At 36.8% G+C, this 13,916-nt stretch overlaps 1 protein-coding gene across 3 annotated transcripts; it reads left to right on the top strand.

Annotated features, from left to right (window-relative positions):
- The first annotated feature begins 384 nt into the window (after positions 1 to 384).
- On the top strand, positions 385 to 12,465 carry LOC109103868. 3 transcript variants are annotated; one of them, XM_042753991.1, is made up of 9 exons: positions 387 to 809; positions 2,520 to 2,572; positions 5,082 to 5,271; positions 5,348 to 5,459; positions 6,867 to 7,198; positions 8,520 to 8,719; positions 10,399 to 10,558; positions 11,012 to 11,152; positions 12,140 to 12,465. In XM_042753991.1, exons 3-9 carry the CDS (start codon positions 5,085 to 5,087, stop codon positions 12,187 to 12,189), a joined length of 1,182 nt encoding a protein of 393 aa, XP_042609925.1. In that variant the 5' UTR covers positions 387 to 809; positions 2,520 to 2,572; positions 5,082 to 5,084; the 3' UTR covers positions 12,190 to 12,465. The 3 variants fall into 3 exon arrangements, with proteins under 3 accessions (XP_042609923.1, XP_042609925.1, XP_042609924.1); XM_042753990.1 differs by lacking the exon at positions 12,140 to 12,465 and having other exon boundaries at positions 11,012 to 11,272; XM_042753989.1 differs by lacking the exons at positions 5,082 to 5,271; positions 5,348 to 5,459; positions 6,867 to 7,198; ... (2 more) ...; positions 11,012 to 11,152; positions 12,140 to 12,465 and having other exon boundaries at positions 385 to 809; positions 2,520 to 5,065.
- Positions 12,466 to 13,916: the final 1,451 nt, after the last annotated feature.

The raw sequence follows: 13,916 nt of genomic DNA, 5'->3' as shown, positions 1-13,916 counted from the left end.
AGTTTCTTTCTTAAAGATTAAAACATGATAATACTAATTCATTAATTGATGATAATGTATCAGTACATATTACTGACAAATCAGTAGAAGCTGCTATGAGAAAATATTATTTTGATATTAACATTTCAATCCCCTTTTTCTGCATTCACGAAAAAAATATTTATTAATTATTATTACTGTTTTTTTTTTTTCTAAAAAGCCTCCTGTGGACAGTGTTGAAAATTAGCATGTGTGCTAAAACGCTCAAGCTCGTCCAATGTTATTGCCATGTCAGATAAAACTCTAATAATAATAATCATAATTGTCCCACTTTTTTTTAGCAAACTTCTTAGAGATAAGATCTATATTTTGTTCAAATAAAATCTTTAGCAAGACTGTTTTTGTAGTTTATTCTGTCTGTGGGCAAAAAAATAAATAAATTATAAATAAATAAATAAAACATTCAAACTGGAACAATTTTCCTGTTCCCGGCCCTTTAAATTTAAACGTAGCCGGAAAGTGTGGGAAAGGCGCCCAAAAACAAGACGTTAGTTGGAAGGAGGACAGAACCTGCAAAAATTCAAGGTAAGATATGTGTTAAATGTGTCTTTTTGTTAGCGATTGCTTCGTTATATTAATAATATAATATGTAATAATGTAAATAGCCTATAAATAATAATAAACTCCGAGGGTGAATCGTGAATCATTAATTTACTTATTTATTCCCACTGCCCCCACATTTAAGCATAACCGGAAGGCGTGGAAAAAGGCGCCCAAAAACAAAACGTTAGTTGGAGGGAGGACGTGATCGGAACCTGCAAAAAGTCAAGGTAAGATAACTGATAAATGTGTCTTTTTGTTAGCGATTACATATTCAGTTGGAGTCCACATGTTATGTGATGTATAGAGGTAATGACATAATTTATAAAATTTGCATACTTTCTATTTGAAGATAAATTATTATGGTGGAACCTGCAAATTTGGCTAATTTGTTTATTTCAGCCTACACAGATTAATGCTTCTCATGTATTTACACAAAATAGCCTATAAAAAAACCTCAGAGGGTGAATCATGAATATTGCTCTTGATATAATGTTTATTAATGTTATTAGTAGTGCTGTGTTCGATACATCCATATGACGATGTATCCTCAGAGATTTGACGATACAAGTATCAACACAGCTAGCTCTGTATCGATATTGTGGCACGTGTGCAGCTAATTCATCAAGTGTTCTTTTTTGAGCGAGAGAGAGAGAGAGACGCTGCTGTGCGTGTATGAATTACCACCGCTTTGCGTGTTTATCTATTAATAGTGAAGCTGTGGCTTTAATTCCTTTGGAAACAATAATGTTACTTGAGAAAGATAATGTAGCTCAGCGGATTAGCTATTTCGTTGATAAAATTGCAAGGCAGCGCTAAAAAGTTTGTCTGAGTGCGGCCGCAACATGATCTGTGTGAGAAACTGATTTTTATAAAAGCACGTCATATTATGGATATAATCGAAACAGGCTAATATGAATTTATTTATTATTTATAAATCATTTCATCCCATCCCATCCAACAGTCTTTTAAGTACATTTACTGATTGTTTATTTTTTATTTAATATTTTACATTATTATTGTTATTATTATTGTTGTAGGTTCAATTTATTTTTATTTATTGTTATGTATTTGCTTTATTTTCTCCTTCATTTGCACGAGGTTTACAGTGTTGAGCATTGTAACCAGTCACACCTGTTTCTGTTGAACTTATTACTGCAATGTCCAATAAGAGGTGATATTTTATGTTCATGGCTAATTTATGTTAATTTACACAGATTAATGCTGCTCATGTATTTACATAAGCATTGCATAATGTAAATAGCATAAAAATTAAAAATTAAAACTCAGAGGGTGAAGCTGCAATATCATGACAAATGATTGTTGATTATTGTTCTTGATATTGTAGTTATTAATGTTGATTATTAGGAAGTTTTTTGTGGGGAAAATCACGTTCTAGATACAGACGAAACAAGCTAAGAAGAATTTTTAAATTTATTGTTTTTTATGAATTAGAAAATCAAGGCTTCACACTGGTTATTTCAGCAGCATTAAAAACAAAGGTTATTCAAACTGGGAATAAATTATAAAGAAAGTGAGCAAAGAACACTGAAGTGGTTCATGAATTCAGTCTAAAGTGATGTATGCACTTTCGCAAAAACTGTTTTAGGCCTAAATAATCACTGAAGCTGAATGCACTACTTTAGCAAATGAAGATTCAGAATTCAGAGTGCGCTCACTGAACAATTTAGCGGTGACTAATCAAAATGTCTCTGATTGGACATTGTGGTCATAAGCTCAGCACAAACGTGTATAATGCTCAACGCTGCAAACCGCTGAGATCAGCCCCCACTCCCTATGTCTCCCAACCCGCAGTCAGTTCTGCACAGTGAAAGTATTTAACTCATGTCTTATAAAGTTACTTTGCATGCATTATGTCATATACTGTTTTGAGTCATGATGTTTTACACCTTAATAACAGTCAATGTGATTTGTTACAGAAAATTTCTGGTGGGCAAAAATACAGAGTGTCAAGTTAACTGTCACCATTAAGGTAAGCTGTTGATACATTTCATGCTGTCGTTCAATATTTAAAGTATTAATGTATTTTTTTTTTTTCTCCATAGCACCTGGTTATTGTCATTGTACTGCATGACTAATTTTCAAAGAGTAAATGTTAGTGTAATTACTGTGTAATGGAGAGAAAAAAGTGGAATATCACTCGCAGCAATTTAAGGAAAAGGGCTGTTAAAAGAGTGACCCAGTTGTTTGAATCTTTGAATGATGAGGAGGACAGTAGTTTCATGGATTGTACTATCGAAGAACATACCATTGAACATGAAGTAGTTACTTCAAGCTTTGTTTTGCCACCAATTTGTGGATCAGAGAGTGATGGGGGAAGTGAATCAACAAGTGACGAGGATAGCCATGTTGATAAAAGTGGGGATGTTCCTAAAGATTTATCGGGATGTTTGCGAGACTGGGCAACACATTTTGGCATTTCCTTGATTGCTTTGTCTGCCCTTTTGTCAATACTGAAAGCCCATCACCCATCTCTACCAAAAGATGCAAGAACATTACTTCAAACACAGATAAGACATAGTATTGTTTCCTTGGGGAGTGGATCATTCCACTATTTTGGAATACAGAAAATGTTCAGCCACATCTTTCAGAAGCTTACATCAGTTGTCCAAAGTCATCACAGATTCAAATTACAATTGAACATGGATGGTCTTCCAATTTTTAAAAGTTCCGGTTTACAGTTCTGGCCAATTTTAGGAATACTCCAGGCTTACACTAGAAAACCTGTGTTGATTGCCCTTTACAGTGGGAACTCAAAGCCTCAGTCATTGTCAGAATATCTAAAGGATCTGGTCTCTGAGTTGAAATCCTTGAGCACTGGTTTTGTTGTTAATGGAAAGACCTTCTTCTTGACTGTGCGCTCAGTAATTTGTGATGCTCCTGCGAGGGCCTTTATTAAGGGAATTAAGTCACACAATGGATACAGTGGTTGTGATAAATGTGTACAGTCAGGCATTTACATTAATAATCGCATGACATTTCCTGAACTTAATGCTAGAGTAAGAACAGATGTATCTTTTTCAAATGCAGAGGATGAAGACCACCATGTACAACATTCCCCATTTTGTGAAACATCTATTGCTATGGTTAGTGGATTTCCACATGACTATATGCATTTAGTGTGCTTAGGTGTGGTGCGGCGTCTGTTTGATTTGTGGATGGGAACCTGCGGCAAGTTGAATTACCGTATTTCATCCAGACAAGTGTCCTTCATTTCCAGCAAACTGCTTGCTCTCAAAAGTTACATACCCTCAGAATTTGCTAGAAGACCAAGGGCACTTGATGAGAGGTTACGATGGAAAGCAACAGAACTTAGGCAGTTCTTACTTTACACTGGTCCAGTAGTTTTAAGGGATGTGCTGACTACTGAGGTTTACCAAAATTTTATGTTGTTGTCTGTGAGCATATACATCTTGGCAAGTCCAACATATTGTTTGCTGTTAAATGACTTTGCAAACACACTACTTAGATCATTTGTTAAACATTTTGGGGAACTCTATGGCCAGGGTTTTTTAGTGTACAACATACATGGTCTGATTCATCTCAGTGATGATGTGAAGGTGCATGGCCACTTAGATTTAATATCAGGGTTTCCTTTTGAAAACTACCTAAAAAAAATTAAAAGAATGGTTAGAAAACCTAGTTCACCACTGCAGCAAGTTATACGCAGAATTTCAGAACTTGATTCAGCAAGTTTAAAGGATGAGGAAACTTGGAATACCCACAAAAATTTGAAAATGCTGCACTCAGATGGACCTGTTCCACAAGGATTCACAGGAGTAGTCTCCCAATTTAAGGAACTGTCAGTAGATGGGTTTGTCATCAACACATCAGAGAGGGACAGATGTATCAAGATGAAAAATAAGATACTATTGGTTCAGAATATAATTGTCTTTGAGGGTGAGGAATACATTGTCTGCAAAGAGTATAGACACATTGCAAAGTTTTTTGACTATCCCATTGACTCCACAGAATTGGGAATTTGCTTTGTGTCAGATCTAACACCAGATCTGATGAGCTTAAAGTTAGATACCAATGTGCAGAAGTGTGTCCGGTTGCCTTTGGAGGTTGGCTTTGTTGTCATTCCACTTCTTCATGCAGACCCATCCTAAATTTCAGTCATAGAGTGGTGTTTGGTAAATTTGATAAATTATAGATAAGCTTTTTTTTATCTTGAGGATAAAATTTTCATAATTTATATGCAGATCAGCATCAAATTTAGACAGTGTGATTGTCCAGCCTGCCTTCACTTATTTCTGTTGGTATGTATAGCATATTTATACTTCTAATATCTTGGGTCTGGAACATTTATTAATGAGGACTTTTATGTTCACTTAAACTATCATTCACCAGCATTTAGGATTATCATAAAAAAAACTGACTTATAATTATGTTAAATTGTTTAACATTAAAAAAAAGCAAAAGTTACTGTTCATACTCTGTTACTAATGCTAGTAACTTTGTGCCTCTTTCTCTTCTAGGCCATGTTTTACATTGTAGAATTTATAGAAACCCAAGAGGTTGAAGTAGTGCCAGCACTGTGGGTTAAAGATGAAATATGTCAGTGGCCAGCTCAATATAGACCTGATGATTTAGGAAAGGCCATACGAAGTGAGGAGCAGCCTGGACACATGTGGGACACATATCATGTTCGAATTTTATATACAGCTGGTATGCCCACCACATATTATTTACCAATAGGCTTCACTGTTTTGACAAATCATAATCTAATGATATTTCTTTACAGCAACCTACAAAGCCGCCCGTCTAAAACTTCCTCAAGCAGAAACCCACACTGATCTTCAAACAGCAGAGGAAGAAGATGCAGATGAAAATCCAAAGAAAAAGAGAAAAAGGCTGTAAGTATTAAAGTGCCATTCTACTTCTGTTGTTGTAGACGTTTAATATTATGGAAAAATCTAATTTCAGCATCTGTGAATTTGTTCACGGTCTCAAATATTATCTATTAGTTCTCAGGAATTGAGACTAATATATCTTAAGAGAAGTATTTTATTTTATTGATTTTTTTTCATAAGTTTTGGAACAAATATTTATATACAAAAACCTAGTTGCATGGTTTTCCATCACTAATGTTAGTTGAATTACATGAAGTATATTCATGTTTTCAAAAATGGGCTGATTATTTGATCACAGCAAAATATCCTAATATTAACCTCCTAATATTAATTCCTGACTATCAAAATAATGTCAGTGGTCAAAAGTCTGTTAACTTTTCCTAATGAATGTGTGTTTATTGCAAGTTTTCCTGAGTAAGTATTTTAGTAAGTATTTTACAAGTATGTTTAAATAAGTTTTGTACACATACCTAGTCCAGGGTTATGGCATAAGTACCACTCTGTCCCTTTGAAACTCTGTCCATGATCACATTGTGGCATTACTAAAAGAGAGTGAATCTGATCTCAGTTGTTATATAGGGCTATATATAGATAGGGCTTTGTCATATGCATAGGGAAACCCTGGAGACTGACATTAAATACAAGCTAATAAAAGAAAAGGGTACTGCTGGGCAGATGAGGGCAGAATCACAAAAGATAATACTTTATTTTCAGCTGACGTAGTTCCACATTACTACATGTACTTATTATAGTAAATTATGCATAATTACTAACCCTAAACCATACCCTAATCGAAACTCTAGTGAGTACTTGTAGTTCATTAATATTACTCTGAACTTTGACAGTGCTTAAGGGAAAAAGGTGGGCAAGTAGGCGATAGCGGTGGAGGAAATGCGAGACCTTGGAATGCCTAGGACACAAGGGAGAAACAGGAACAGCAGTATTTAAAACAGTACCAGGGAAGGGAAGTCGTGGCCTGACGGTTAGAGTGTTGGACTTGCAATCCAAGGGTTGCGAGTTCAAGTCTCAGGCTGGCAGGAATTGTAGGTGGGGGGAGTGAATGTACAGCGCTCTCTCAACCTTCAATACCACGACTGAGGTGCCCTTGAGCAAGGCACCAAACCCCCAACTGCTACCCGGGCGCCCGCAGCATAAATTGCTGCCCACTGCTCTGGGTGTGTGTTCACGGTGTGTGTGTGTTCACTGCTGTGTGTGTGCACTTTGGATGGGATAAAAGCAGAGCACGAATTCCGAGTAAGAGTCACCATACTTGGCTGTATGTCACGTCACTTTCACTTTTTTTTCACTTTTTTTACCAGACTAGACTGAGACTGATCTGTGAAACTGACTAAAATTAATTGTGATTGATTTGTTTTTTCTCCTCTCCACCCCACCACTTACACCACTACAACCAAACATTCGCTTTGAGAGTGACAGTGATGATGAAGATATGGTCAAACAAACAAGAGCATTGCCTCCAGCCCCAAAGATAAAAGGACCAAACTTTGATATACAGTCTGCAATAAAGAGACGGGTTCAAAAGCCTGAACCTCACAAGCAGATGACAAGCCCGGAACCCAGATGGTCCATGACAAGTCTTGAGTCCAGGTGGTCTGAAACAAGCCTTGAGTCCAGACGGTCTGCAATAAGTCCTGAACCTAATCGGTCTATGACAAGTTCTGAACCACAACTACAAGATGAAAGTCAAAGACAGCCAGGAACTACTTTAAGTGGTTTTGCTCGTAAGTGATTTATACAATGTTTGTATTGTTTGTCTGTAAATGACATATAGGTATATATGTATGTATATATTCACACACCCTTTTTCCGCTGTCTTAACCAAACCATTCTCTTTGCTTAACCATTCTCATTCATGCTGATCTGGCCCAGCCAGTACGGATATGGTTTCATTTCCACTGTGGGGCTGATAACAAATGTGGTGACATCAGTTAGCCAGACATGCTGAGAATTCCGGGCCGAGAACGGTTTGTAATTGTGCTATGCCGTACCAGGCTCAAGTGGAAATACAACTGGCACCATTCCTTACTGTTCTTAGAAACATTTTGCCCGACTGTGGAAATGCAACTGTATATTGGAGACCTGCATGGACGGATTTTTCTGTCCTGCTTCTGCAAAAATATATTTTACCTCCTGCTCCCTCCTGCAACATTCATGTTTTGTCCCACACCCGATCGCAAAAGCCCGCATAAAAGTATAAATATTTTTTTTTTCTGTACTAAATGAAATAATTTCAAGTTACATGTCACCTATCCACAACCTACACATCCCCACATAAATGCTCACAATAAATAATTTGTTATTAAAGCCTCCACATTCACAAACCACTCTTAATTTAACATAAAAGCAAGCATAGGCTACTGCTTGCTTGGTTTGGCATGGCAGAATCTGCACAAAGTGCGCTCTCTTAATAATTCCTAAAAAAAACTGACATCTCAGTTGATTGCACTCTCACAAAGCTCCTTTATTATCGATGAAGCTGGCTGCACAATAAATCTTTCATAATGTCTACACTTTGTTTGTTATCATCGGAGGTTTTGCCAGCATGCAGAACAAAGCACTGAACAAAAACTCAGAAGTTTTGAGCAGTGAGTGGATTCTATCTTAAATGCATCTGATTGGCTATTACGTTTAAGAAATCAACACATATGTCTGTAATCAGCTAAATGCAATGCTGCAAAAAAAATGTTTTAAATAGAAACTCTGCCTATGCTTGCGCCTGTAAATCGCACTCTGTTGTGTTTGGTCCCACTGGAGTGCAGGTCTCTACTTTATATACCTCTCACATATACAAAGCTTAACAAATTTATTAGACCACCTGTCGTAATAAAGAGACAAATATTTTAGAAATATGTCAAAAACTTGTTTAAAACTAAAAATTATATTGTCATTTATAAGGCAAATAACAAACTGAAACAACTAAATAGTCTTCATTCATATATGTTAACTAAAAGTCCATCTAAAAGTTTTTTTTTTTTTTTTTTTTTTTTCGTTTCATCAGATGTAAAGAGTCATCATGGAATTTATGTATGTCTTTATTTTTAGCTCTTCTGCATAGACTTCTTACAAATCAAGAAATGATGATGGATCAACTCAAAGTGATTCTAAAGACCATGCAGAAAATGGGTGAACCTGCTCGTGGACAGGAGCCCCTTGAGAGAGATATACTGCCGCTAAAAGATCCTACCTCCCTGCTGGGTCTGGAAAAACGTCTGAGGGAAGAGGCTGACCTCAAAAACAAAATGGTAAATAACACTTTGCCTTACCAACTTACAAACATATTGCATAAACTACACCGGCATATAATCAACTTGACTAAGCTTTCGTCAGACAATATATTAATATTCCACTCAAGAAAACATTGTTAATCCATGTGTGTACTGATTTCATTAGTAGGACTCAATAGGGCCTTTCACACCTCAGGAACCTTGTCATAGTACCAGAACTAATTGTGGAACAACCCACTTTTGGGCGATTTCGCACCGCAGGAACTGGGTGCAATTTTAGTACCGGCCTGCCTTTTTCGAGAACTAAATGAGCTCCTCCGGAGCAGGGTCTAACCAGCACAACTGGTACTACCCATGACGTACTGTAAGTAGACATTGATTGGCCAGACATTTTCGAAAATGCCCATCATTTAAAACATTGTGTAACATACTGTAAACATTGTGTCCACTTATTTCGCAAGTTTGATGAACAGCGATAAATATACAGACGCTGAAGTGCAGGCACTTGTAGCAAATGTAGCACTGTCAGTTGTCGTTGGAGAATCTTAGTCCTCCTTTCCGTTCTTTCAATCGCTTTATGTATACGTTAACATTCCATGTCCATTATTGTGAAACCCACGAGACACAACAAAAACACAGCTCCGATCACAGCGTCCTCCATCTTCCTATTGTTAACGTTGTTGAACGCCGCACACAAATGACATCGCTGTCGACTGGCTTACGTCACGTCCTAGTACACACTCTCGGTGCGAATGCAACCCTTTAAATGGTTCTTGGAAAGAGTTCCCGCAAAATCGTCCCGGTACTTTAGTACTGTACATTTAGTTCTGAAACTAAAGTGGTGCGAAAGACCCTTATGACATACTTGGTCTCTTAATAGTGTTAAACGCTGATTTAATGTTTATCACAACACACTTATAGATTATAAATACATCTATAAACGGCATTGCCTCCAAGGACAAAATACTTGGCACTACTGTAGATCTCTACACAGAATATTCGGGGAAACCGCCAGCATGTTGAGCATAGTTAAGAAAACAGCTCGGTATGAAATGACATGAACAAATTAAAACTTTTTTGCTTAATCGCTCAGGCAATTCATATTAAAATAAACTTCAGACATGCATTTATAACACTTCATTCTTTTAGAAGAGTATGCCCAGTTTTTGGAGGTGCAGTTTGTCCACGTCCTGGGACAGACCAACATTGGTTGGTCTTTCTCGACATCTTGCAGCCGAATATCGCTCTTGTAATTGATAGACAGACATGAGCGCACCTCCTTGCTTTACATACATATGTTAATGGACATGTCTCCAAAAATCGTGAAATCACTTTTCTACAAATTTCAAATCCTGGCATTTCAGAAGGGTGGAAAACTAAAATTTATATTTTAAACTGGGGAGCATTGAAGTATTAAACTTGCAGAATTTATTTACTGCAGAGTAAACTTTTACATGTGTAAACATAAATGACTTTTCCATTTCGTGACCACTTAAAAGGATGGGTAACTCTTTTTTTGGGCAATATTTTTCTATAGCCACTTGAGTTGGACAGCAGTGATTCTGTCCTCTCCCTGCTGGATGCTAGGTAGATGTTGCTTTTGATTTTAGTCATTTACTGTTAGGGAGACGAGGTATTGATTGGTAAAATTTGCTTTGTTTTCATTTTACTTTCATCGCTGAATTGATCTTTTTCAGATTACTGCATTGAGCGTCATTGGAGGAGTTGACATTAAGGATAGCGTTTGGCGAGTTATGAAGCACTGTTTTACCAACTCCCTTGCCAAACAACTCAACTGGCGTGGCATCAATGGCAAAACAGCTTTCCACAGACTGCAGCTGAAAGATGTCATCACTGGTAAGTGTCACATTGTGCTGTCATCAGTCTAATAAGTCCATTCTCCATTGTATGCATGTTTGATGCACACTATATATTAATGCTAGGTTTAACAAACTCTAATTATGTAATTATTAAAAAAAGTTAATTAAAAAAGTAAACAGTGAAGTGTACTTTTTGCATTTTCTAAAGCTTTCTTGTGTTTAAGTGAAATACATGCAATGTCATAGGAGACCTTAGTCAAACACTGCAAGACATTGACAGATCTAAGAATGAACTTTTGTGGGCTTCTAAGGAAAGACATAACAGTTCCAGGGGGACCATAAAAATAATGCTGCACAGGCCTGGGTGGCATCAGCAAGAGGAGATACAGTCTGATCTTACTAGCAGGCATTAAAGTTGTTCCTAATTGGGTCCTAAGATTTTAAAAGTTGTATAATCCATCTATGCTTTTACAATGTTCTCTATTTGTAGGAACTGTCAGAAACAGCAGGCTAACAGCGACAGCCACCGATCAAGAGATAGAATTCTATATTAAAAAATGGCTTCACCTTGCATGTGACCGAGATGGAGGGAGAAGAGAAAGAGAGAAACGAAGGAGTGTCCGAGACACCTGTAAGTCAGTTACATTGTGTTTTTACTATATATGTAATAATTTGTACTATACCATGGTCTGTCTAAATACATGATTTTGATTGGCTTTAAGGTGTTTATTAAAACCATTGGTAACACTTTAAACGTTTTATTAGTTAACATTAGTTTACTACATTAGTTAACATGAACTAGGAAATAACAATTCCTCTAGGGCATTTATTAATCTTAGTTAATGTTAATTACAGTGTTTACTAATACATTATTAAAATCAAAAGTTGAATTTGTTAACATTAATGCAATGTGAACTAATATGAACAAACAATGAAGGACTGTATTTTTATTATCTAATATTAACAAAGATTATTAAATACTGTAACAAATGTATTGCTCATGGTTAGTTCGTGTTACTTAATACATTAACTAATGTTAACAAATGAGACCTTATTGTAAAGTGTTACCAAACTGTTTAATGCGCAAGTAGTTCCAGTCCATTTACTCACCATTCAATATTAATGTGATGCTTCCAATAAAGGACACACACACTGCTGTTTTTGAAGTTTTTAAAACTTGCAGCTTCACTTTTAGTTGAAAGAACCTGCAGAGATGCAGGTAATTCATGAACGCATCTCTCACTCTGTCTTAGGCATGTCGTGATTGTTAAATAATGATTGCGTTATCCGATCTAAATTGTAATGTTGACATGCACAAGGGGGAGTCAGACCAAAATACATAGGCACTAGGTTCCCCTTAGTCAAGATCTTTCTTAAATGCATGTTCGCATTTATTTTCAGATCGTGCCATCCTTGCTAGATGGTGTAAAAAGTTACATAGTGTACCTGTAACAATAACACAAAATAAGTACAATGCCTATCTTTTTTGTTTTGTGTTATTTTATTTTTTCTTATCATTTTATTTTGTTTAGGGAATTTTGTTTAATTTGTCTTCTAAATTCTTACTGAGTCAACAGTTTTTTTTTTCATTTTTTTTTCATTTTTGTGTCCTTTAAAGGCCTGCAAGATTGCCATGATGCTGATGGGCCCAGTCAAGGAGGTCAATAAATCCTATAAGTTTGGATTGTTCCTGTTGCCAAGGTTCTGCAGTGTTCACTTCTACAATGTCAGACAAGTTTGTTTTTTGGATGAGCTAACCTATTCATAGCTACTGGAAACATGTTTTGTTTTTATTTCGTTTCTACAATATTTTCTATACACATATTTTGTGTTTGTTTATTGTGCTGTTTTTTTTCCATGTTTAGATTGCTTCCCAGTTTTGGAAATGTAATCATGCAATGGGTTTTTCATTGGCAATATTAATAAATAATGCAATTTTTTTCAGAAATGTGTTTGGATCATCTGTTGTAACTTAATATTTAGGTTTCTTGACTGTATGTTGAATAATGTTGATGCAGAACTCACTTAGTGTCATTGATATTTTGTCACTGAGTTTCCAAAGTTTTAATGGCACACATACACAGTTACAGTTAATTTGTTTCATTCTTAGTGGACCAGAACTGGTAAACAGGAGTGCCTTGTCAAAGTGCCATCGTTCCATGCTGCAGTGGGCCACATGAGGAATATGGGAAAGAGGTTTTGCATTAAAAAAAAAAATCATGTGTGGCCCACATTAGGGTCTGGTGTGGTTTATGTGGTTTGTTACATATGGCATTGCTATGGCTTCCTTGGACCCAAATGTGGCAAACAGGAGCTGGCCGCCCAGTTGCCATCATTCCACGTGGTATGTGGGCCAGAGCAAGGTGTTGGATCTGAGCCAGAATTCAAAATAACTGTGGCCCAGATTTGGGCCAGTCCTACTTTATTTGTTTTGTTCTTGGCTGACATGCGGCAGGCTTCCTTCATTTTTGTGTCGCTAAAGAGGCTGCAAGATTGCCATGATGCTGATGGGCCCAGTCAAGGAGGTCAATAAATCCTATAAGTTTAAAGTTGTTCCTGTTGCCGGGTTCTGCAGTGTTCACTTCTACAATGTCAGACAAGTTTGTTTTTGGATGGGCCTTCTATTCATAGCTACTGAAGCATGTTTTTGTTTTTTATTTAGTTTCTACAATATTTTCTATACACATATTTTGTGTTTGTTTGTGTGCTGTTTTTTTTCCATGTTTAGATTGTTAGCTTCCAGTTTTGGAAATGTAATCATGCAATGGGTTTCATTGGCAATATTAATAAATAATGCAATTTTTTTTCAGAAATGTGTTTGGATCATCTGTTGTAGCTTAATATTTAGGTTTCTTGACTGTATGTTGAATAATGTTGATGCAGAACTCACTTAGTGTCATTGATATTTTTGTCACTGAGTTTCCAAAGTTTTAATGGCACACACTTTTGGATTACAGTTAATTTTGTTTCATTCTTAGTGGACCCAGAACTGGTAAGCAGGAGTGCCTTGTCAAAGTGCCATCGTTCCATGCTGCAGTGGGCCACATGAGGAATATGGGAAGAGGTTTTGCATTAAAAAAAAAAATCATGTGTGGCCCACATTAGGGTCTGGTGTGGTTTATGTGGTTTGTTACATATGGCATTGCTATGGCTTCCTTGGACCCAAATGTGGGCAAACAGGAGCTGGCCGCCCCAGTTGCCATCATTCCACGTGGTATGTGGGCCAGAGCAAGGTGTTGGATCTGAGCCAGAATTCAAAATAACTGTGGCCCAGATTTGGGCCAGTCCTACTTTATTTGTTTTGTTCTTGGCTGACATGCGGCATTGCTATGGCTTCATTGTGGCCCAGATCTGGTAAACAGGAGCGGACCGCCCAAGTGCCATCAATCCACGCA

Source organism: Cyprinus carpio, unplaced genomic scaffold, assembly GCF_018340385.1.
Source record: "Cyprinus carpio isolate SPL01 unplaced genomic scaffold, ASM1834038v1 S000000993, whole genome shotgun sequence".
NCBI lineage: Eukaryota > Metazoa > Chordata > Actinopteri > Cypriniformes > Cyprinidae > Cyprinus > Cyprinus carpio.
Note: the sequence above shows the minus strand (reverse complement) of the source record. Positions and strands in the feature narration are given on the sequence as shown.

Excerpts from the sequence above, each read along its gene's own strand:
- LOC109103868 (XM_042753989.1), top strand. The coding sequence starts at position 2,715 with ATGGAGAGAAAAAAGTGGAATATCACTCGCAGCAATTTAAGGAAAAGG.